The 25,981-nt window shown below is 39.8% G+C and overlaps 1 protein-coding gene across 1 annotated transcript in view; it reads right to left on the bottom strand.

The window, feature by feature from the left end:
• ndel1b (nudE neurodevelopment protein 1-like 1b) overlaps positions 1-25,208 on the bottom strand; it is a 31,779-nt gene extending 6,571 nt beyond the window's left edge. Inside the window, exons 1-7 of the mRNA XM_043715224.1 lie at positions 25,162-25,208; positions 19,179-19,332; positions 13,616-13,764; positions 12,194-12,330; positions 10,227-10,397; positions 5,935-6,026; positions 4,555-4,706 (exon numbers count right to left, since the gene is read on the bottom strand). Of these exons, the coding sequence (XP_043571159.1) occupies positions 4,555-4,706; positions 5,935-6,026; positions 10,227-10,397; positions 12,194-12,330; positions 13,616-13,764; positions 19,179-19,332; positions 25,162-25,208 (902 nt within the window). The remainder of the gene's footprint in view (positions 1-4,554; positions 4,707-5,934; positions 6,027-10,226; positions 10,398-12,193; positions 12,331-13,615; positions 13,765-19,178; positions 19,333-25,161) is intronic.
• Positions 25,209-25,981: the final 773 nt, after the last annotated feature.

Raw genomic sequence — 25,981 nt, 5'->3', positions numbered from 1 at the left:
GATGACTGAACTCGACGAGGGGGTGGGGTTAGGCAAAGGGAAGTGGTTAGGTGTGGGGGTGGGGGTAGATGTGGGGGCGGGGTTAGGCATGCAGTCAGAGATCGGCGAAGGGGCGGGGTTAGGCGTGGTGACGGAGATCGTCGTGGGGGCGGAGTTAGGCGTGGTGACGGAACTCGGCGGGGGGCAGGGTTAGGCGTGGAGATCGGCGTGGGGGCGGAGACATGCGGCGTTGTGGGCGTGTACGTTAGTGACGTCACTGGGGCGGAAGTGGCTGCGGCGACCACAGAGGCAGAGTTATTCCCCATAGCCGCGGAGGTCTGTGCAGAGGATACGCCTGGGCAATTTTCCATACTGTCAGGGAAATGTTCCATCAGGGCGTGAAGGCCTAGTGATAGTGTCACTAGACTATTAACCCAGAAACTCAGCTAATGCCCTCAGAACCTGTAACTATTTAGAATTAAGAAACAAAATGAACACGAAACTACTGCTCTGCTCACGGTCAGAAAAACCCATCGGGTTCACTGATGGGTCAAATCTTCCATCCTCACTTGGTTTGGCTTACATGTGATTCCAGAGCGACAATGTGGTTGGCTTTCAATTGTCCTCCGAAAGGGCCTAGCAAGTCACTCAGCTGTATCATAACGGTACAATGATTTTTCAAGGTGCATTTTGTCTCAATCTTCATTAAAAGTAAATAGCTTGTGAGGTCTTGGATTTTTTTTTAAAAAGTTGGAACAATAGAAGCAGCCTGTATGGAAGGAGTCAAGTCTCTCAGAACCATGATTCTTAGTTTTAGCTTTCTGCTAAAACTTGGGACTTTGAAGCTGGATGTGGCAACTCTTTAGATCTTTGTATTACAGCTAAAAACTGGGAGTTTTCTTCCTGTTGTTAGAATCACATATGAGACAATCTATTTTACTGAATTTGCCTTTGCCAAGAGTGTGTTTATGGGATGTGACTATAGTGTAACAGTTAATTAGTAGTCTAATATTTTGTTAAGCATTTCAACACAGTTACAGCAGTTTGCTTAAATTTTGTCGGTATTTTAACTGCAGTGTAAAAATAAACTTGTTTAAAAGGTGAAAGCAAATTACTATGGATACAGCCTCCAGGATTACAGGTACTTGCACGATATACAAACAAAGTTGAAACTTTATTGCTGGAACAGCACAGCAGGTCAGGCAGCATCCAGGGAACAGGAGATTCGACGTTTCGGGCACAGGCCCTTCTTCAGGAATTCCTGAAGAAGGGCCTGTGCCCGAAACGTCGAATCTCCTGTTCCCTGGATGCTGCCTGACCTGCTGTGCTGTTCCAGCAATAAAGTTTCAACTTTGATCTCCAGCATCTGCAGTCCTCACTTTCTCCTCGATATACAAACAAAAACAGCTTTGACAAAGGGTCAGGTAGACTCGAAATATCAGCTCTTTTCTCTCCTTGCAGTTGCTACCAGACCTGCTGAGATTTTCCAGCATTTTCTCTTTTGTTTAAAGGCGAGTAGTTTGAATCAATCCAATTACATCTGGAACACAATACCTAACACTTAGCTTTAAAATAAGAAGTTAGGATCTACACAATCTTATTTTACTTTGAGGGGATTTCGTCTGCTCTATAACAGTATCAATCACTACAAAGTCTCAAAGAAATGAAACCAGGCAGACCACTTGGCATCGACCTAAGCAGTGGAAATGACAACAGCAGAAACAGCCCTGTTGACCCTGCAAAGTCCTTTTCACTAACATCTGGGGGTTAGTGACAAAATTGGGAGAGCTGTCTCATAAACCAGTCAAGCAATAGCCTGACTGTCATTTTCACAGAGTTATACCTGACATACAAGGTCCCAGACATCACCATCACCATCTCTGGATATGTCTCGACCCACAGGCAGGACATACCCAGAAGTGGCAGAATGTTGCCCGAGGAGTCCTCAACATCATCTCTAGGCCCCATGAAGTGTCATGGCTTTAGGTTTAAACATTGGCAAGGAAACGTTCTGCTGATTGCCACATACCGTCCTTACTCAGCTGATGAATCAGTACTCCATGTCGAGCAACACTTGGAGGAAACACTGAGGGAGATTTCAACGTGCACCACCAAGGGTGGCTTAGCAGCAGCATGACTGATCAAGCTGGTTAGATCCTAAAGTACATAACTGCTAGACTGGGTGTATGGAAGATGGTGAGGGAACCAAGTGGGAAAGTTTACTTGATCTCATCCTCACCAATCTGCCAGCTACAGATGGACTTTCCATGACAGCATCAGTAAGGGTTACCACACAGTCCTCATGGAGACAAAGTTCCGCCTTCACATCAAGAATGCCCTCCATTGTGACGGGGCTATTTATGAAATCTCCTTCCAGTGAGTTGTTTAATTGTCTATCACCATTCATGACTAGATTTGGCAGAACTGCAGACCTTAGGTTGGATGCATTGCTTGTGGAATCACTTAGGTCTGTTTATCAACACAAAGCTGCATAGCTGATGAGGGCCACAACAACAGTCACTATACCAATGCTGTTCGCAGCACATACTTCTAGTTTTGGAGGTCCACACAAAAAAATTTAGAGGGAATATAATTCGTTACTTGCTGCTTGACACACACTAGTCCTTTAACAGACTGACACCGATTTTTTAGGCACATCTGGTGATGCTCCAGGCATGCCCTCCTGCACTTATCATTGAGGCAGGGATGGACTAGGGGATATGCTGGGTTGCGAGGGTGCTGAGGGAAGGGGATTGCAATTCTGATTCTGATGGACCGGAGTGCTTCACGGATGCCCAATGGAGACTATTCTCAATGTGGAGACAGGACTTTGTGGTGGTCACTCCTGTAGACACTATTATAGACTGATGCATCTGTGAAAGGTAGATGAAGGAGAATGATGTCAAGTACATTGTTTCCTCTGTTGGTTCCTCCACCACTTAACATAGACCTAGTCTAACCTTTAGGACCTGACCAGCTTAGTCAGTAGTGGCTGACTCTGTGATGGACACCCAAAATACATATTGCGCCCTTGCCAACCTCAGTGCTACCTCCAAGTAGTGCACAAAATGGAAGAGTAGTGGTTCATCAGTTTGGAGGTGGGGGTGTGCCTCATTGTCAAAGTAGAGGATTGAAAAATGTGTTGCTGGAAAAGCGCAGGTCAGGCAGCATCTGAGTAGGAGAATCGACGTTTCAGGCATAAGCCCTTCTTCATACTTATGCCCGAAACGTCGATTCTCCTGCTCCTTGGATGCTGCCTGACCTGCTGCGCTTTTCCAGCAACACATTTTTCAGCTCTGATCTCCAGCATCTGCAGTCCTCACTTTCTCAAAGTAGAGGATTTCCAAGGCAATGCCTTCCTGACTGTATTCCACACTGCTTGGTTGTTCTGCAATTGGGACAGGACATATACAGGAATAGCCATTGTGATATCTTGGCCATTGCCTGTGAGGCAAGGTCTGTGAGACAGCTCTCCCAATTTTGGCACTAGCCCCCAGATGTTAGTAAGGATGACTTCTGCAGTTTCGACAGGACTAAGTTTGCAGTTGGCAACCTGAGAGTCATTACCAGCTGGTTTCATCATTTAAGATTTTTTAGCAGATAGATAAATGATTTGCTAGATCATTTCAGAGGACAGTTAAGAGTCAAAAACATTGCTATTGGTCTGGAGTCACACAGACTAGACCAGACAATGATGGAAAATTTCCCTTCTTAAAGGACATTAGTGAACCAAAAATGTACTTTTTCTAAAAAAAAACAATTGACGATGCTCAGATGGTTATGAATAAATTTTTAATTCTAGATTTTTTAAAAAAAAAATCCAATTTCACTACCTGTGGTGTCTCCAGAGTGATCTGCAGATTACTATTTCTTTATTACCATTGAATTACTGCCCCCCCCCCACCGCATGCTTTAGGTAGGCATCTCATCTGTATACAGAATACTGCAGATTACACATTAACATTTGCCTGAAAGGGTGCAGTTTTGAGTAGAAAAGCAAGCTGCTATTTTTAAAAGCCCACACAACTGGTGTCTGCCAAGCAGGTTGGGTTAAAAACAAAAATCACTTCTTGAATATCTCAATAAATACATATATACTGTCAGCGTGCTGTAGTGATTTGGATGAATAAATAGTAAGCAATTAAAAGTGGGAATGGGGTGAAAAGAGAAAGGATGAAGGATTGCAGGAAAATAAATAAATCGGAAGCTGAATCCAGAAGAGATATCTACAGTGGCCTCTGAGGTATACAGCACCAAAAGGAGGTTAGACAATCCACACATCTTAGCAGCCATTCAACTAGTTTCTCACCCTTATTCCAGTCTTTTTCCCTTAAAGTAATAAATGCAATTTGTTTGAATGTTACCACTAAATCTGTTTCTACCATTCACTCAGGCAGTGTCTTCCAGATTCTCTCAACTTGCAGCATTAGAAAATGTCCACCCACTTTTCTCCAGGTTTTTTAAACCAATACTCAATACTAGCAAAGTGTACCAGTGTACTAAAGTTTAATTAATTGCTGATTTGTTTTCTTAAAGAATGAATGATTGGCACTTTTGTGCGTATTAAATACTTACCCTTTGTCAAAATATGTTGCAAGACCTGAATTAGAAAACTTTGCACTGTTGACCATAGCAGAGGTGCCATTGCCATTCCCTGAACTGTAACTTTTTCTTGTTGCTTGGTCCTTTGCAAAATTTCTGCATGCTGCTAATTTTGATTCTAAGGCCTGAAAAAAGTCAACTGTTTGTTAGTGGGAAAAATTAAAACGAAAGAATTCCATACAACAGTTTGAATTAATAAAGGAACTCTTACTTTCCATTAGACTGTTCAAAGAGAATTCACGATAGCTCCCCCACCATCCCACCACAAAAATAGCACTGAATTTTTTTTGAACAACAATTTCAAAGTAACTAAGACAAGCTAGAAAGTAAAATATTGCCTGATCTATAATGCTTATACTTAAAATTTAGAACCATTGACAGATGACAAAAATCAGACCTGGCTCAATTGTGGATAGAGGAATATAGAATACCATTTTTGTCTTTTGAGCCTGTTCTGCCATTTGATGAGATCAAGGCCTATCTATAATCTTTGTTTTATATCCCTGAATATAAATGACTAACAAAAATCTATCAACTTCAAAATTAAAATGAACTGATCCAGCATCAACTATTGCTTGTGAACAAGTGTTCCAAATTTTTATCACACTTTCCTTTACTCAAAAGAGGCCTAGCTCGAATTTATTGAGTTTAATCTTGCAGAGTGGCTAACCTGGACTTTTATACAGCTGCGTGACCTCTTGCAATGCACAAAGAAACCTGAAATATCGTAGAAACAAGTACTTCTTGGCTATGAAGCATTTGAGATGGTAGTAATGAAAAGTCTTTCTTTTAAGTCTGCTAGATAAAAAAAAAATCCATAATTGCAAGACCCTTTGTGAATAAGTTTTGTACCAGTCCACCCATCCAGTGTTTGGATCTCAGCTGTCTCTAGCTTTTCAATATGGAGAACAAATCCTGATCTATTTAGTGACTATCTTAATAATTTTATGCTTCTACACAAGAGGGAAAAGAGTCTAAAACTCAAAGTTGATTTTAACATGTTCTGCATGAGCTCATAGTCCTTTCTTGCCAACAAATAATAAATTGTCTTAACCTCCCTTTACTCCACATCTGCTAATGATGACTCATGCTGCAGTTCAGACCCATGGTGGCACACGCTCAATTTAATACAAATGACCTTTCATCATCAGCAAAGCCAAGCACTGAATGATGACAGGCTGTTTAACCTGAAGGTCACACAAACGCGGAGGTTGCTGTTGAGCAGGAACTCTTGCAACTTTCTTTCTCAAATCCAGATCAACCGCAGTGCTCTCTTTCCCTATCAAAATGTATATATTCTTAAATATTAAAGATGTGGTATAATTCGAAATGTTAATTAGAAATAGTACTTACCCCTACTTTTCTTAAAAGATCCCCAACAATATTTAGTGCAGATATTCTTGCTGATGGAGTTAATGGTGTTGCACCATAGCCATTTGGTATAGCTAAAAACAATAAGCCTTAAAGTTTTTATACATGTAATATGAGTACATGGATATACACACACATGAAAAACAGCTAAATTTAATAGTTCCCAAAGAGTAATCATTATGTGATTAACCAGTACTTGTTTCCCTGGTCGTTTCACAACCAACGTGAACTTTAAACCATTTTAAACAGCAGTCAACTAAATCTTCCAGCTAGTACTAATTATACTCTTGTTTAGCCTCATACACTACTGGCACGACAAATTTAGACTGCAGTTTTTATAAATAGCCTGCACCCCTACAATTTAAGGCACATGATGTTTGGACAAGGTGCTGGCAGTCACAAGGCACAGAGTCTGACCGAGGAAACATATGTGGCATCACAATTGAATGGAGTCCCATGTTTTCAGACACTGTCCTACCGAGATGGAGCAATGCTGGTGTTTTGAGCTTCAAAATGCTACCGCTTATATCAAATCAGTGCCACTTTCAATAACATGGCACTTAGCAAAAAGCAGGCACATATGCCACAGACATCATTTTGGACACCCTTCATGCTCAATCCAATTTTTGAATCGACTCATTCTAAGAGTGTGTTTAACCATATCAATTTTCAAAGGCAAGACAATGAGAAAACAAAAGCCACATGAAAATATTCAGATCAGATTTTACATTACTTGTGACAAATCTGTTCTTTCAAAATGTAGTGGCAGATGGTACTGACTCAAACCCAGTAACCAAATCAGACTGAAGCCTTTTTAAAAAGGATTACTATGCGTCCATTTCCTCTCTCCTCCGTGCTGTCACAAAACAAATAGGTTAGTGCTCAATGTTTGGATATTGATAGGAAAATACATGTACCGTAGAATCTATGAATTACTGACAAAATTTGTATACTGTCTGGAAAACTGTTGGAACCATGGCAGGCTCTCTTTCATTCATTCTCATTACTTAGAGTATTGGTCAGTGCTGACATGCATTTTAAAACAGCTGACCAAATCCTCTCCTTTTCCTTCTTTAGACCCAAAAGTAAATCAGAGCAAATGGCTTCTTAGCACCAGATAAATTTCATGAATTAAGCAGTGTTCTTGCAGAACAAGTTAGATGCACTTTATTGAAATTTTCCTCTTGATATATGTTGCCAATGTGCTACTGTTTTCATTCTTTGCTTTCGAGACCCCACCCATTTGCCTCTTTCCTCTGACTTAGTTTATTGTTCATCCAATTAGAGTCATAGAGACGTACAGCATAGAAACAGACCATTCGGTCCAACCCGTCCATTCTGACCAGATATCCCAACCCAATCTAGTCCCACCTGCCAGCATCCAGCCCATATCCCTCCGACCCTTTCCTATTCATAGACCTATCCAAATGCCTTTTAAATGTTGCAATTGTACCAGCCTCCACCACTTCCTTTGGCAGCTCATTCCATACACGTATGACCCTCTGCATGAAAAAGTTGCCCTATTCAAACTGCTTCAAATGCCGGAGGAAACAACACAGGTCTCTTTTATATCTTTCCCCTCTCATCCTAAATCTATGCCCTCTAGTTCTGGACTCCCCAACCCCAGGGAAAAGACTTTGTCTATTTATCCTATCCATGCCCCTCAATTTTGTAAACCTCTATAAGGTCACCCCTCAGCCTCAGACGCTCCAGGGAAAACAACCCCAACCCGTTCAGCCTCTCCCTATAGCTCAAATCCTGCAACACTGGAAACATCCTTTTAAATCTTTTCTGAACCCTTGCAAGTTTCACAACATCTTTCCGATAGGAAGGAGACCAGAATTGCATGCAATATTCCAGTGGCCTAACCAATGACCTTTACAGCCGTAACATGGCCTCCCTCTTTAAATCTCTTCGCCCAAATGTTGGTTTATTCATCTTAGACTCAACCTTACAATGTACTAAAATGGTCTTAAAAACAGAAATAAAAAAAACCTTATCTACAATCATAATTCAAAGTTTGTGAGAAGATTTGTAGCTCGGGTGCTCGTTGTTGTGGTTCTGTTCGCCGAGCTGGGAATTTGTGTTGCAGACGTTTCGTCCACTGTCCAGGTGACATCCTCAGTGCTTGGGAGCCTCCTGTTAAGCACTTCTGTGTTGTTTCCTCCGGCATTTGAAGCAGTTTGAATCTGCAGCTTCTGGTTGTCAGTTCCAGCTGTCCGTTGCAGTGGTCGGTATATTGGGTCCAGGTCAATGTGCTTATTGATTGAATCTGTGGATGAGTGCCATGATTCAATCAATAAGCACATCGACCTGGACCCAATATACCAACCACTGCAACGGACAGCTGGAACTGACAACCGGAAGCGGCAGATTCAACCCACTACAAATGCTGGAGGAAAGATCACAGAAGCGCTTCACAGGAGGCTCCCAAGCACTGAGGATGTCACCTAGACAGGGGACGAAACGTCTGCAACACAAATTCCCAGCTCGGCGAACAGAACTACAATCATAATTCTTGGTGAGCTCATTTTTGTGCAGCAATCACTATTCGGTCTTTAAATTTCATTTCATGCCATACAATGGCATTGTATAACTGTTTTGCTTTTATACAATTTTACTTGAAGAGTAGAATGAGGGTGTTATATGATATTTCATATAAACTATATAGCAATATGCCCATATGCATATTGGAAACTCCACCTTGAATCTTTGTACACTAAGGACACCCTTTCCAGCTGCTGAGAATGAGACATTAGTTATACATCTCACATTAGAAAACAAACGTAGCCTCCAATCAACTCTGTTGCTCTGTTGTCCAAATTGTACTTTTGAACCAAGAATGACAATACAAAGTGGTGACTAAAAATAAAGGAACAAGGAGGCCTGGAGTTTCCACTTGGTGTTGTTTACGACATGCAATGTTATTTTTACAAAATTACAGTCCTATAGAGTTTGCCCATTTGTGCCAATCTCTCAGACTGTGCAGTGATATGTGAAGGAGTACCAGCAGAAACTTGAAGTGAAAAAGCAAACACATTTCAAAGCAAGCAATTTTGGGCATAAATTTCAGATCATTGATTCCACCCAGAATGCAAAGTCTCAGAATATGTTACTTAAAACAAGCACTGAACACACTATTATAAATAATATCCTGTGATCGAACCCAGTTTCACCTGGTCTTGGTCCATGTATTGAATTTAGTAAGGCTGATCAACTAATAACTCAAGTAAATATTAAATGCTCACTTTTCAGTTTTTCTGATTACTCTATTAAAGAAATATTTTCAATATTTTATATTTTACATTATAAATTTGCACTAAATGGATTTATATTTAAACACAAAGCACTAGATTGTACTTGAACACTGCCAAGACCAAAATAGATCAATTTATAATTCTGCATTGAAACATACTTGAGCATTACTACTGTACCTATGAAACTGCTCAACTACACATTGTGTACACATTCCTTTATCCAAAGCCCTCTGAACCAGCTGGTTTTCAGATTTCAGAATAAGTGACAGTTTAACAGTGAAATTTAAAAAAAAAATCTTAAACAGCAGACACACCTGAGTGTACTATGGGCCCTGCGACAGAATTGACTCCTGCCAGTGCTGGGTCACGCCCCCACATCATATCAGTGTGATGTGGGTCAAGTAGGCGTGGAGTTGGGTTAACTGTTTGCATGCCAAACCACATTAATGAGAAAAAAAAACTTAAAATCTTCATCTTTTGGAACTTTTCGGATTTTGGATAAAGGATTGTCTACCTGAACCAGCATTAGCTCAACCCCTATCACTATCACTGAAATTAAATTGTGTTTAGCCAAGTGACTTATGACATGAACAGCATTCTGATTTCTTGGATTAGTATAGAGCACAGGTGGATGTAAACTCTCAGGATCCTTTCTGCATTTATATACTTATGTATCCCTAATGGCAATCTCAAGATTGAAATGAAGTTAGTATTTAGTTTGTGGAACACTGCCAAATTAGTTAATATAGCTCATTAATGCGGATGTTATTACAATTGGTTCTCTGATAGCTGATTGAAAAGGGAGTTGTTTTCCCAAATATGACTGATTCGAGTTGGTAGCCATCTTAATTTCTAAGAAATAAAAAGAAATTGCTGGAGAAATTCAGCAGCATCATGGAAAGAATTCCTATATGTCAGCTTACTTCAAAACATAATAAGCAGCCTATACTTTTAAATGCACATACACAAACTCAGAATCAATGTTCTGGTGATGCTTCAAAAACGTACACCACATACCTTTGGGTGAAGCAAATCCATTGCCGGCAGTTCTTCCTACAGGCGTGGCTGGTAGAGAAAGGGACGCTTGAACAGCTGTATCCATCTTCTCACACTCTAGCGTTGGTGAACTAGGGGCAGATTTTCTTGTCACTTCCTGCCTTTCCCTGACAGCTAACTCTTGACGCAGATCTGCAAAAATATTCACAGCACCATGGTTGAACAAAAATTACGCTGAGTAAAAGTTTCAAATGTTAATTTAATATAATTTTAGTAGCTAAATGTTAAGATAAAGGTTACAACAACTCAATAACCAACTCATGTGTGCTACTGTCAATGACATCTCCAAATGGCTCAACTGGTATAAGAACTCATTACATATAGCTGTATTGACATGCACTTCATATTGAGCAACAAATAAAGAATCTAGTGTGGGAAGTTTTGTCTTGCTTACACTATTCCTCATTCCTGAAGAAGGGCTTATGCCCGAAATGTCGATTCTCCTGTTCCTTGGATGCTGCCTGACCTGCTGCGCTTTTCCAGCAACACATTTTCAGCTCTTGCTTACACTATTGCTAACATTGGTATTGCTGAGTGGTCTGAGGAAATGACTCATGTCTAGCTTGGTCCTGCTAACCTCTTTTCTGGACTTCTCAAATGCGAGACAGTTCAGTGTATTCATGTTTAATACTCCGAGTGCATAGTAGAACCAGAACATGCCTGTATGATAAGTTTATTGTAAATTACTGCTTCTTAGAGTGAGAAGCTTGGTTTTACTAAGATTGGGTTTATGGTGATGTCAAGCAACTATTGGAATAATCAAGCACAGGGAGGCCAGCAGTCAGAAAGCAGGCAACTAGAAACAAAGAAACTTTTTAATACTGTACCACATCACATTGCTGATGCTGGTACTACTGCAGAATTATTCCTGAATACAAGTATATTGCATTAAAAATCACCAATTCAGCATACTGATTTTTTTCCCTTCTTTTTAAATAAAAAAGGTGAAGGGACTTGCATTTATACAGAGCTTTACAAGAATAGAAGACATGCCAAAGCATTTCTCAATGGGATACTTTAAGCATCGTCACTGTTGTGATGTAGGAATTATGTGGCAAAGGAATCAACTTTTGCAACCTCTGGAAAAGTACGAAAGCTCAAATTTATGTACACAAGTCCCAGCATTGCTTTGTTGTTATTTGTAAATTATGTCAGTATTATAGTTTAACACTATCTGCTTTAATTCAATGCTATTTGCCAATCTTCCTGTTGTGGCTTGCCTGCTCATGTGGCCTTCCTTTTGACACTTCTACTCTTGGCATCAGTTCCTCTCCCCAACCTACTCTGTTCTCAGTCTCATTTCCTGCCCTAACTGCTTGCTGCAACTTAACACCCTCTCCCGCAAAGCCTTGTCTCCTCCCTAGCTCCATGTCCCCATGGCTTGACTCACCTCACCTTGCAGGAGCTTCCTCCCAGGCCTCTTCCCATTTTCTGTTCTTGCTTTATGCTGTGCTTTTAGCCATTCCTGAACTCAAGTCCTCATCTCCAGTCAGCGACATAAGTTAGTCAGTGCAGTGGCTCCAGTTGACAGCTGCATTGACAATGTCCGCCACTAGATGGGGCTAGGTAAGTCTAAAAATACTCCAGAGTTCGTGTATTTTTCAAACTATGCATATGAGCTGCATTTCTTATGTTCATGATGCATTTTAGTTTGCAAGTTACGTCAGCTAGGAATGCATGTTTGTTACAGTATTTCAAGTTGTATATTGTTCTTTCTGGGCAAGAACTATTGCAAGGAACCCAACTTGAAGTTTTTAACTCTGGGATGCCCAGATTCACTTCAGAATTTTTAGGAACTGAACCATATAGTATGTAAAGACTCAACTGTATTGCACTTACATTTGAGGTTCCACCTTTAAAGTTTGTCTGCATTTAATTGATCCTGCTGAAACATTGTACTTAAAAATAAACTCCTGAATTGAACACACCTCGGGCTTCATCCTTTAACCTTTGAACAGAAACAAGAAGTGACTCCTTCTCATCAAGTTCACTTTCTAAAAATGCATTTCTTTCAATTGCTTGATTCAGCCGCTGTTCAAAGTCCTCTAATGATACTATGGTAGCCCTAAAAATGAGAAAAAAAAGACAAGTAATTCTGGGACTCACATTGGAGAAGCTATGAAACAACAATACTGCTTCTTTGGGAAAAAAAAGTGTTCCACTACTCAACATGAGTAATTAGTAATAAAGTAAAATTTACCAAAAGAAAAACCATTTTGCATATACTATATAATTAAGAATATTGACACATTTAACAATGCAAAATGATAAACTTAACCATTGTGAACAATCTTCTTGATGATGATAGTTGTTCATTTTCAACAGATTTTTTAAAAAAAGTTTAATTAAACACCGGGTGCATTTACTTGGTACCTTTAACTGTAGGAAACTATTCCAAGGCACTTCACAGGATGACAAATGGACAAAATTTGAGACCCATTCAATGGAAAAAATACAAGGAATGCTTAAAGAAGTGATTTTTTAAAGCAGCTGACTGAGATATAAAGAAATCAAGACGTTTGGAGATACAATTTGAGTCTAGGGCACAGGTAGACAAAACAAGATATAAATGATGTGAAGGCAGGCTGTTGGGGAAAAAGTTCAAGTTCAGAATTAAAGAGAGTACAGTTTTTGAGGGTTGCAACTCAATCACTTTGCAGACATGGAGGTGGTCATGGAGAAATGTGAATATAAGGATGAGAAATTTAAAAACAAGACATTGGTGAATTGGGTACCAATGTAGGTCAATGGACAGAGAAACAATGTCAGTGAGACTTGGTGTGGATTAGGATACCAGCAGCAGAGCTAGTATGGATTTAAGTTTCTGAAGTGCATAAGAGGACAGGCAGGTGAAGATGGCATTGCAAACTTGCACGTAATTTAAATAATGAGGAAAAGTCCAATTAGGTCCAACATGCAACAATTTTTGCTTTAATGACTTTGCATGTAAAGTACAGGTCATTCTGCTACAATACATTTCGTTAATGCAAATTCGCTATAACACGATTAAAGAATTCGGATCACTTTCTATATTGTAAACTCTTAAAGTGTGTATTGGTTATAATGCCATTCTGGCCTCATTAGTTTAATGAGTGCTATTACTCAATATTTCTTAAAACAGGATTGTATGAGAACAGAACTACTGTCTTATAGCAGAACTGACTGTAAAAGATAATATTTTGTATCATTGAGGACATAATAGAAAGAGCGTCCTTTAATCCTCAAAGGTTCCCTGGTGCATACCCAGAGTCAGACTCAAGTGTAAATATAGGCTTTCCATTATCAAGATATCAACTAAACAAATAATACTTAGTTTCATATTAATTTTCTTTGAAAAAGTAAGCTCTTACCTTTTGGCTCGTTCTAAATCATCATTTGCCTGCTCCAATTCTCTAACGTATTTATGCAGCTGATCTTTGATACCTCTCGTTTGACCCAAGTCATCTTCTAGCATAGATATCTGTTTATAACTCTGTGCATATTGTTGTTCAAGTTTCTCCTGAAAGTAAAACAGCAAAAACAAAAGAAATTCCCAAGATTGGTTTGGGGTAATTTAAAACTTTTAAAATCTAGACCACGTTTTATGAGCCTACACATAGTGATACCATGGAAGTCGCAGTCTCCTTTGGGGTGGCACAGTGGCTCAGCAGTTAGCACTGCTGCCTCACAGCACCAGGGACCCAGGTTCAATTCCAGCCTTGGGCGACTGTCTGTGTGGAGTTTGCACATTCTCCCCAGGTCTGCATGGGTTTCCTCCCACAATCCAAAGATGTCCAAGGTTAGGGGAAATGGCTATGCTAAATTTCTCTTAGCTTTCAGGGATGTGTCGGTTAGGTGCATTAGTCAGGGGTAAATATAGGATAGGGGGAAAGCGTCTGAGTGGGTTACTCTTTGAAGGGTTGGTGTGGGCCGAAGGACCTGTTTCCACACTGTAGGGATTCTATGATTCTAACCCAAAAGATTTCAAATTAGGTCCAATTGAATTAAATAGTTCACAAAGTTACAAATCACCTCAAATCAATCAAATAACCAACCAGGTTCTAAGCCTAAATAAACCACAATTTGAATTCCAGAAACAAATGATTAATTCCATCTAAAATTACCTTCCTTGATCAGCATTCTAAATACAAATTCAAATGATCCAATTACTTTATTGCAATGACTTGCCTCTTTTGATCTACTACTGTACACTATTACTCAACGAACAGAAGATTGGGTGGCAGGGTGGGTTAGAGCATAGGGTTTTTCACTTCTAGGTTAGGAATTCATATCCAGCCTGGACTGGAACGTAAAAATATCTGTTCTCATTTCTAGATGCAAGAATTAAAAATTAAAATTATAAAAGGTTGAGACCAACTTCAAAGTGGTACATATTGATAACATACAACAGCTGTCTCAAGCCAAGGCTGTACGGATTGTTGGCAGAATTTTTTTCCAATGAAGTTGGGGTAACCACTATTCTCTATTAAAGGTGTACTTCATCTTTGACAATAAAATTCAATGGGAGAGAGATAGGATAGTAATAAAATATGGATCAATTTTCCAGTGCTATTGTCTGATTTTAATACCTGGACTTTCATGGACTGAAATGATCTCAGTTAAAAAAAAAATGGACTTAATTATTCATTAAATAATTTCAGTGGAGGTTGGTTCTTATTTAATTAAATGAGACTGAAATCAGAAAACAATGTATTTTCATTTTGATTCAATGCTTTTGAAAAAAAAGTTAATATACTGCAGGTAAAAGAGGAAACACCTGCAATTATCTGCTTGAAAGCAAGGACTCCAGGTATTAAGATACACAAATCATGTGTATTTTCGGGAGCAGCTTTTAAGCAGAGCAGAGGAGATGGATTTGTAAGTGGAATCAAGAACATTCACCCTGCTGTTTTAGTAAAGATAAAGCTTAGTGCTAAAGCAAATTGAAGAAAAAGCTGAACAGAGCTCAAAATATATCTGCAATATTCATAGCTGCCATGGATCCAAGACATCCCTAACAAACCATGGTCTTAGATGAAATGAATAACTGTTTTCATTGAGGAAATGACGAGCAATTTCCCAGAGAGAGAGATCTAAGGGATGAGGGACACACGACAAATCAAAGAAAATTAGTACTCAAGTAGGACATAAACAGTTAATGGTAGGATCCTGGGGAGTGTTGTCGAAGAGACCTTAGGGGTACAGGTTCAAAGTTCCTTGAAAATGAAGTCGCTGGTGTAGAGGATGGTGAAGGCAATATTTGGCATGCTTGCCTCCATTGGGGAGTGAATTGAGGTATAGAAGTTGGGATGTAATGTTGTGGCGGTACAGGATGTTTGTGAGGCGATTTTCAGGAATACTGCATTCAGTTCTGGTCTTCCTGCTGTAGGAAAGATATTGTTAAATTTGAAAGGGTTCATAAAAGATTTACAAGCAAGTTGCCGAGATTGGAGGGTTTGAGCTTTGGGATAGGCTGGGGCTTTTTCTCCCTGGAGCAGAGGCTGAGGGGTGACGGGCATGGACAGGGTGAATAGAAAAGATCTTTATCCTAGTAGGGGAGTCCAAAACTAGAAGGGATAGGTTTAAATTGAAGTAACTGGAGGCAACTTTGTCATGCAGAAGGGATGCATATATGGAATGAGCTGCCAGAAGTGGTGGTGAGTACAATTACATCATTTAAACGGCAGCTGGATTGGTGTATGAATAAGGAGGGTTCAGTGCGATATGGGCCAAATGCTGGAAGATGGGATTAGATTAATTTAGGATACCTGGTCAATGCAGACAAGTTGGACTGAAGGGTCTGTTTCCATGTTGTATAACTATGATAATGTTGGTTCCATTGAAAAAGTTAAAAGGGTCTGAAAGCTGCTAAGTCCCTTGGACCTGATATTCTACACCACAATGCAGAAAATAGCAGCTATGGGGATAACTGATGCATTGGTGATCTTTGCAGAAAATTCTAGAGGACTGGAATGGATCCTGGAAAGTAGCAAATGTTGTCCCACTATTTATGACCACAGAGGAAAAAAAAAAAATGGGGAATTACAGATCCATAAAGCTGTACAAAAGTAGCAGGGAACATGCTAAAAGACATTAAAAGCTTTTATAAATGGACAGTTGTATAATAAAGATTTGATTTCATACAGTCAGCAAGGATTTGTGAATGGGAAATTGTTTGACTATCCTGTTGAAATTTGAGGTTGTTGTGAACAGAATTGATAAAAGGGAGTCAGTGGATGCAGTATACTTGGATTTGCATAAGGGTTTAGTGAAGTCCCCATAGAAGTTTGGTTAACAAAATTAAAGCACATGGGACAGGCGGTAATGTAGTGTTACAGATGAAGGATGGGCTAACAGGTAGAATGCAGTAGAAATAAAAATGGTCATTTTCTCATTTGCAGTCTACGATTAATGCAGCATTACAAGGATCAGTCCCTGGGCCCAGCTTTTCATGATATGCATTTGGTTGGAAAGTGAAGATATACAAAAGGGACCTAGGACCTTGTCAATAACTCACTGAAAGGTGATATGCAGGTGCAGCAGGAAGTTAGGAAAGCTAATGGTAGATTAACCTTTAGAGTACAGAAGCAGCAGAGTCTTGCTTCTATCGTACTGAAATTTGTTAATTACCTGAAGTACTATGTGCAATTATAATTCTCTTATCTTAGGAAGGCTTTTGTAGCCACAGAGAAAGTGCAACAAAGGTTCACCAAACTTATTGGGATGGCAGCTTTAACTTATGGCGAGACTGAGTAAACAGAGTCTGTATTTGCTAAAGTTCAAAGTATGAGAGGTAATCTCATTAAAGCCTACAAAATACTTGAGAGCGAGGGGTAAGATATTTTCACTTGGAGAATTTGAGCCAGGGTCACAATTTCCAATTAAGGGGAAGCCATTTGCGTCCAAGTGGAGAAAAATGTCTTGTTTACTCAGAGTTGAGAACCTTTGGAATTATTGCAGAAATTCCATCATTGAGTATGTTTAAGAGTGGAGATTGACAGATTTCTTAATATTGTGAAGAGAAAGATAACGACAGTCATTATTGTACTAAATCATACCCAAGGCCCCAACTGCTTTTACTGTGTTCTTAAATCAAGAATAACCCAAGGACATATTCTTTTACCTTCCTTTTTATAATGGATACTATCCCTTTTTAACTTTGTACCTCTTGGTGTCTGCGTCTGCTGGATGTTGTATATTTTTTTCCTTTTTAATGAGTAATAAAATTGATCTTCTTTTCACTCAAGATGATCTTGTAATTGGCTCCTTTATTCAGATAGTGTTGGAGTTTTGAATGACCATTGCAACCAAAGGATTTCTCCACTTACGTGCACATGCCCAACATCCTGAAGCTGTAGTCAGTTTTAGATACATAAGTACGGGTGACATTTCAATTTACTATCAACATTTCCCCCTTCAATTCTGGAAAATCCACTGTAAAATGAGATTCCTCCTCAATAATATTTTGACATTACATTTCAAAATGCAACATAACTATTTGAAGCCACATTTCAAGCTTTTAACAGGAACGAACATCTGTTGCAGAAAACATCTCTTTGGTCTAGTGTTTTCCACTAAAGTAAAAGATATGAAATTGCGTACAAGCATCCAGAAACACACACAGACATGAGCAACTTTTTGTCATGAAAGCCTTTGCACTTAGAGGATATATTCCAAAAGTATATGTACATTTTAGCATTATTCAGCTAGTTATGATTCCCAAAATATTAGAATTTTGACATTTAAGATAAAATATCAGTATATTGACTACAATGCAGGCTGTGTTTGTATCCAAAATTTCATAGGAAAGCTCCCCACACTATTCATGTCAGCTAAGTCCAATTTAGGTAACTGCCTGTCAATGAAGGGACTTAACCACCCCTGTTTCCAGCTGACAAGCAGTTTAAAACAATCCAAAAGCTATAAAACCAGAATCAGGTTATCCAAAAGTTTGGACATGAATGGATGGTTAGTAAAAACAAATCACTTGCCTACAGTATGGCAGAAGATGATAGCACAACAGTAATATTATCAGATTAGTACTCTACAGGCCCCAGCTAATGCTCTGGGCTCAGGGGTTCAAATTCCATCAGCTGCTGTCATTTATTATCTGTAATTTCTTTTGACACTTCGAACATTGGGTGAAATGTCAGACGTGGCTTGCAATAGGTTCGGATAGTAATCAGACAATACCACAGAATCATAGTAGCACACTGCAGAAAGAGGCCAGTCAGCCCATTGTGTCTCCATCCACTCCCTTAAGGTGCATTGTGACTTAGTGCCATACCCTTGCACATTATTATTTAACTAGAAACAATGACATCATAAATGGTTAATTGAATGTGCCTCCATCACACTTCCTGGCAGTGCATTCCACTCCCAAAAGCATGCGTGAAAACAGATTTGCACACTGGGTAATACAGAGCATGGAGTGGGAAATGATAGTGGCAAGGAGTGTGATTAAGCAGCATAACTGTGCAAGAACCATAAAGGTAATCAGGGCTCAAATTCAGCACCAATATTCACCACCATAGTTTTAGGTAAACTTTGGTAAAACCATTCAAAGCTAGGAGGTTAATCGGAGGTCAATGAAAGATGAGAGGAAATCTCTCAAAATAAGCCTTTTGATGAAGAGAGAACCAGTACAAATGCTGGTGTCAAAACAATAGTAAACAATAGATACATCTATGCATCATTTACTTGAACAAAAAGTGCCAAGTGCAATGTTTTGTATAACACTAAGGCTGTTGATTTTTATATCATTAAATGATGCATCAGCACTCAAAAGTAGACATGAAAACTATTTATTCACATTTTAGGATTATTCTGTGTGAAATGTCAATTTAATATAACTAACTTTCATGACACTGCATAAAATGTAAAGGGTAACCAATATTGAACTGATGAAAAAAATCAGCTTTACAGTAATCTTACCTTTAATAATTCCAAATCCAGTTTTAGTCTTTGGTTGTCAGATACTAAGTCTCTATTTCTGTGCTCTGCCTGTTCCAACTGTGCTTCCAATTCAGCCTCAAGCTCCCTGCTTCCCTCCTGGAATTCTTCCAGTTCTTCACGTGTTTCCAGAAAGCTAAACAAGAAGTTGAAAGAGATCACAAAATAATTTACTGTTAAAAATGGAAAGACTAAAAAGAATGCACAAAAGTAGCAGACTGGATAAATAAATTTCTAATGGTACCTGCAGAAACCCCCACTCTGGTGCTGATCAAGTCATAAAGCCGTCATTTTAGGTACAATTCCCAGACTCTGTCCAAGTCATGTCAGCAAAGATAAAAGTTTAGCTGTCCCTATGCAGGATGCAGTGCAGCAATTTGACAAGGTTCCTTCAAACTAACATCTATGCTCAGACAGACAAGGGTAACAGACATATGAAAGGACCAACATCTACAAGATTATCTCCAATTCACATGCCATCCTGACTTGGAACTTTATTGTTGTTCCCTCACTGTACATGGGTTGAAACCGTGAAATTCTGAGAGCCGAGTGCACACACCAAAGCTGCAGTTCACCATCATCTCAACGGCAATTGACAGCAACTCCCAAAATATCTTTACAAGTTTTTATTTTCAAAACCTCCTTGCAGATACGGAGTGGAAGATAAATGAGAGGGAATTACAATTTCTAATGCTTATGAAGTACAAATTCACGGGAGTGTTGTTTTGCAGCAAATTCTATGAGTTTAAATTGATTACAGTGAGTTGAGAAGATTTGTAGCTCAGGTTGAGGTTCTGGGTATAGGTTTGCTCACAGAGCTGGAAGGTTCATTTTCAGACATTTTGTCACCATACTAGCTAACATCAGTGAGCCTCCGGATAAAGCACTGGTGGCATGACCCGCTTTCCATTTATGTGTTTAGGTTTCCTTGTGTTGGTGATGTCATTTCCTGTGGTGACATCATTTCTTGTTCTTTTTCTCAGGGAGTGGTAATGGGGATCCAAGTCAATGTTTTTGTTGATAGTTCCGGTTAGAATGCCATGCTCCTAGGACTTCTCATGCATGTCTCTGTTTGGCTCGTCCTAGGATGGATGCGTTGTCCCAGTTGAAGTGGTGTCCTTCCTCATCCGTATGCAAGGATACTAATGAGGGTGGGTCATGTCTTTTTGTGGCTAGTTGATATTGATGTATCCTGGTGGTTAGATTTGTGCCTGTTTATCCAGTGTAGTGTTTGTTACATTGCTTGCAAGGTATTTTGTAAAATGACATTAGTTGTGCTTGTTTTCTGTATGGGGCCTTCAAGTTTATTAGCTGCTGTTTTAGTGTGTTGATGCCAAGAGGCAGTCATTTCTGAGATGTCTTTGACGTAGGGGAGAATGGCTAGGGTTTCTGGAGGTGTTTTGTATGCTTGTTGGGGTCTGTTGCTGAGAAATCGGCAGACTGTGTTCATTGGGTAACCATTCTTTTTGGATACACTGTATAGGTGATTTTCCTCTGCTCTCCGTAGTTACTCTGCTGCAGTGTGTGGTGACTCATTGAAATAATACTCTGATGCAGCTTCATTTGTGGGTGTTGGGATGATTGCTTCTGTAGTTCAATATTTGCTCAGTATATGTTGTTTTCCTGTAGACGCTGGTTTGAGTTCCCCATTGGCTATTTGCTCTACTGCGACATTTAGGAATGGCAATTTGTTGTTGTTTTCCTCCTCTTTAGTGAATTTTATGCCAGTAATGGTATTATTGATGGTCTTGAAGATTTCCTCTAACTTGTTGCGTTTAGTGATGACAAAGGTGTCATCCACATAGCGGACCCAAAATTTGGGTTGGGCAAAGCTATTTGTCAGAGTCGCTGCACTACTGCCTCTGCTAAGAACCCTGATATCAGAGATCCCATGGATGTTCCGTTGGTTCGTCTGTAGGTTTTGTTGAAGGTGAAGTGGGTGGTAAGGCATAAGTCCCCTTGCTGATGAAGTTGGTGGTGTTTGGTGTATATATCTTTGGCTCTTCTAACAACGTAGTCAGTGTTTCCTTGGCCAGGTTGATGCTGATGGATGTGAACAGGGATGTTACATCAAAAGGACACCAGTATTTCATCTTCTTCCATCTTGGTGTCTTAAATACAAACCTCCCCTTCACACCCCAATAGCCAAAAGAATAGAGCAAAACAGCCACAGAATGCTTAGAGAAATTATTAAATGATGCTCAGACTTCGTAAATACAACCGGGAAATTTCATGTCAAAAAACCTTACTCACTAATGCAACAGACCATGAATGGACAGACACAAAACAACAAGTCGTAGACATTAGGCAGCGACAAACACAAAGTGAAAAAACTAGACCTGCAGAAAAAAAAACTAGACAAACTTACTCAAAACAACACCACAGAAGCATGGATAAAAAAAACTTATCCGACTGACCCTTAACAGACACTGAAAAAGCCGTCTGAGTAAGAGGATTAAATTACAACTTTCGGGACCCGGACAAGATGATTTCTTAGCAGCATTAGAAACAACACTAAAAAACAACCAACTCAGAGGAAACCCAGCAAGCCACCAGACAGACAGTCGCAGCAACATTAAGCAGGAAAAAGCAAGGAAATATACTCAATGCACAAGAAAGGAAAGCGCTAGAAAGACAAAAAAAAAGATAAAAACATTGCTATCCTACGTGCAGGCAAAGGATGCTTGACAGTCATTTCAAATCAAAGAGACTACATTGAGAAAGCAAACACACTAATTGCACATATCAACACTTACCAACAAGTGTCAATAGACCAGACCCCACAACTAGAGAACCGAATCACAGCCCTACTCAAAAAAACTTCAGAAATCTGGAGAAATAAATAAAGGTAGACTTCCAAAAAAAATGCAAGGAGACAGATCCAACACACCAGGCTTCTACGGATTACTCAAAATTCACAAGGATCCCCCCCCCACCCCCCTCAGACCCATGGAACACCAACTTAGATTGGTCAAGGAGCTACACAAAAGACTAAAACACTTAGAAGACTTACACTATTCCATCCACTCCACCCAAGAATTCCTGAAGACCAAAGACACCAAGATAGAAGAGGATGCAATAATGGTCCCCTTTAAAGTAACAGCCCTGTTCACATCCATCAACATCCACCTGGCCAAGGAAGCACTGACTACACTATAAGAACCAAAAGATACATACACCAAACACCAAAACTTCATCAGCAAGGACAGGTCCATTAGCTTGACTATACTATGCCTTGCCACCCACTTCACCTTCAACAACAAAACCTACACACAAACCAATGTAACACCCATGGGATCTCCGATATCGGGGTTCTTAGAGGCAGTAATGCAGAGATTCAAACAAACAACTCTGCCAAACACCCAACCCAAACTTTGGGTCCGCTACGTGGATGACACCTTTGTCATCACTAAACAAAACAAATTAGAGGAAACCTTCAAGACCATTAATAATACCATTACTGGCATAAAATTCACTGAAAAGAAGGAAAACAAACTGCCATTCCTCGACGTTGCAGTAAAACAAACAGCCAATGGGGAACTTCAAACCAGCGTCTACAGGAGAACAACACATACTGACCAAATACTGAACTACAGAAGCAATCATCCCAAAACCCACAAATGAAGCTGCATTAGAACATTATTTCAATGAGCCACCACACACTGCAGCATAGCAGAATTACAAAGAGCAGAGGAAGATCACCTATAATGTAGTCAAAAAAAAAAACAGGTAACCAAAGAACATAGTTCACCGATTTCTCAGCAACAAATCCCAACAAGCAGACAAAACACGTGCAGAAACCCTTGCCACACTCCCCGACATCAAAGGAGTCTTGGAAAAGACTGCCACACTACTCAGACCTTTTGGCATCATTCAGTCCATGAAGCCACCAGCACACTAAAACAGCAGCTAATGAACTTGAAAGACCCCATACAGAAAACAAGCACAACTAATGTCATTTATAAAATACCATGGAAGAACTGTAATAAACACTACAATGGACAAACGGACACAAAACTAGGCACCAGGATGCATGAACATCAACTAGCCACAAAAAGTCATGAACCAGTCTCACTAGTGTCCTTAGATATAAACGGAAGGACACCACTTTGACCGGGACAACACATCCATTCTAGGACAAGCCAAACAGACAAGCACGAGAATTCCCAGAAGCATAGCATTCCAACTGGAACTCTTATCTATAAACACATTGACTTGGATCCCATTTTACCACTGTTTGAGACAAAGAACAGGAAATGACATCACCAAAGGCTTGCAGATAGAGGTACCTAAACCATGTACATAAACCATGTCATGTCAGGTGCAAGAAATGACATGGAGATCTTACAGCTATACATAGTCCTGGTCAGACAACATCGCATATATGGTGAACTGGGCAAGGTTGGTGATGCTCAATAAATGTCTCTGTACAAATTGAAGTAATCTTTGGAAGCTGCCTTTTCTACTTAGACCATTGCAAAACGATGGAAAGACTGATAAAAGCCTGCAAGATTTGCACAACAAAAGAATAACTAGACCCCTAGAAGTGAAATTAGAAAAAGTTTCTTCGCAAAAAGTGGTCAAGATTTGGAACAATCTTCCTCAAGCAGCAACTTAGGCTAAATAAATTGCTAATTTTAAAATGAAGATTGATAGTTTATGGTTAGTGAGCATAATGAGGGACATGGGACAAAGGCAAGTATATGTTGTCAGAGTGCACCTAATGGTGCATCAGGCTTGAACATTTAGATGGCCAGTCCTGTTCTTTTGTTTCTATATTCCCAAAATTACTGTAGTTACAAATCATTGAACCAAAGATGATTTTCTGATCCTCTAGCTAGCTTATTCCACACCAGAGCTACAGCTTAATTTATACTTAGTTCTCATGATCCTGAAAGCCAACATGGACTCTTAATTACATTATTTCCATCTTCTCCATTGTAAACATATCAAATGTCAGTGTAGTCTAACAGTGCAGATAGCACGAAGAAGGTAGCTGAAATATCAGTTAAGTGACCCAGAAGCAGTATTTAACATACGATGAATGGCTGAGGATCCTGGGATTACATTCATTAGAGCTTAGAAGGTTGAGGGGAGATCCAATAGAAACTTAAAGATAATGTATGGTTTATAAAAAGAGTGGACGCTGGGAGGGATACTAGGACTCTTGGACACAGCCTTACAATTAGAGGGGGTCAGTTTAGAACAGAAATGAGGAGACATTTCTTCAGCCAGAGCGAGTGGTGGGCCTGTGGAATTACCATGGAGCACAGTGGAGGCCGGGACATTAAATGCCTTCAAGGCAGAGATTGATAAATTCTTAATCTCGCAAGAAATGAAGGGATATGGGGAGAGTGCGAGTAAGTGGCTTTGAAACACCATCAGCCATGATTGAATGACGGAGTGGACTTGATGGGCCAAATGGCCTTACTTCCACTCCTATGTTTTATGGTCTTATATCCTGAAACAGAGGTTTAGAGTCATGCAACAGAGCTTTCTGGTAATTCCTAGTAATCCAATACCATCTGGTTTTACAACAGGAATTGAGAACAGTGCAAGCCAGTCACATAAGTTAATTTCCTGGAATCTGTACAGTATGGGAACTGGCCCTCTGAAGACCCATTTCCCTACCCTATTACTCTACATTTACCCCTGACTAATGCACCTAACCTACACATCCCTGAACACTACAGCCAATTTAGCATGGCCAATTCACCTAACCTGCACATCTTTAGACAGTGGGAAGAAACTGCAGCACCTGGAGGAAACCCATGCAGACACCGGGGGAATGTGCAAACTCCACACAGACAGTTGCCAGAGGTTGGAATCGAACCAGAGTCCCTGGTGCTGTGAGGCAGCAGTGCTAATGAACCACTGTGCCGCCCAAACCTGTCAGATTAAAGCAGAGGTAGCTTTTGCCCTAGCTTTCACCTTTCTACCATAGCTTCAGATTACTTTGGTATACACTGAATCATCCTTCCCATCTTCAAACATCTGACAAGCATTCACCATCCATACTATTACAGCTTTTAATACAAGAAAGGCAATACACCAATTGTCTCAAAAGAGTGGTGGTGGTGGTAGCGGGGTGAACTCCGTATCCTGGCAATGAATGGTTCAAAAGCCTTCAGCTACTTATTGATGAACACCGACATGTTATATCCTCTTGATGATACAATCAAGAAACTGATTGGAAAACATTACACATCAGGGAAAAAAATAGCATCTACCTATGAATGGCAAACCTATCCAGTAGAATCCCAATGACATACTCAAAAAATTAATTCTGACCAGTACTCTTCATTGACACTCTAATGTCCATCCTATGTATATACTGAGAGAAAAATAGTGACTACTCAAATGTAACAAAAAAAATGCAAACTAGGTTCAAAACTGTAATAACACAAGTTTGCATTTATACATTTTAACATAAAATATCCCAAAGCACTTAACTAGAGCAATACAAATGAATATCATTTTGACAGTAAGCTACAGGAGTTACCAGAACAGATGACACAAGGCTTGGTCAAAGCCATTTAAGTAACTAAACAGGGTAGAATGAACAACTAACTATGGCAGAAAGATTTAAAGGAGGGAACACTGAAGGTCAGAACCAAAGATTGGCTGCTATATCTGTGGCAATTACAAGCCAGGATGTGAGAGATCAGAACTGGGTATGTGGTGGTTGGGACGACAAGGACGAGGACAAAGAGAAGGAAGAGGGAGGGAGGAGACAAAGCGAGGAAAGGGGACAGAGATCAAAGCACAGTTGACAATCTTGATAT

Source organism: Chiloscyllium plagiosum, chromosome 24 (assembly GCF_004010195.1).
Source record: "Chiloscyllium plagiosum isolate BGI_BamShark_2017 chromosome 24, ASM401019v2, whole genome shotgun sequence".
Lineage (NCBI taxonomy): Eukaryota > Metazoa > Chordata > Chondrichthyes > Orectolobiformes > Hemiscylliidae > Chiloscyllium > Chiloscyllium plagiosum.
Note: the sequence above shows the minus strand (reverse complement) of the source record. Positions and strands in the feature narration are given on the sequence as shown.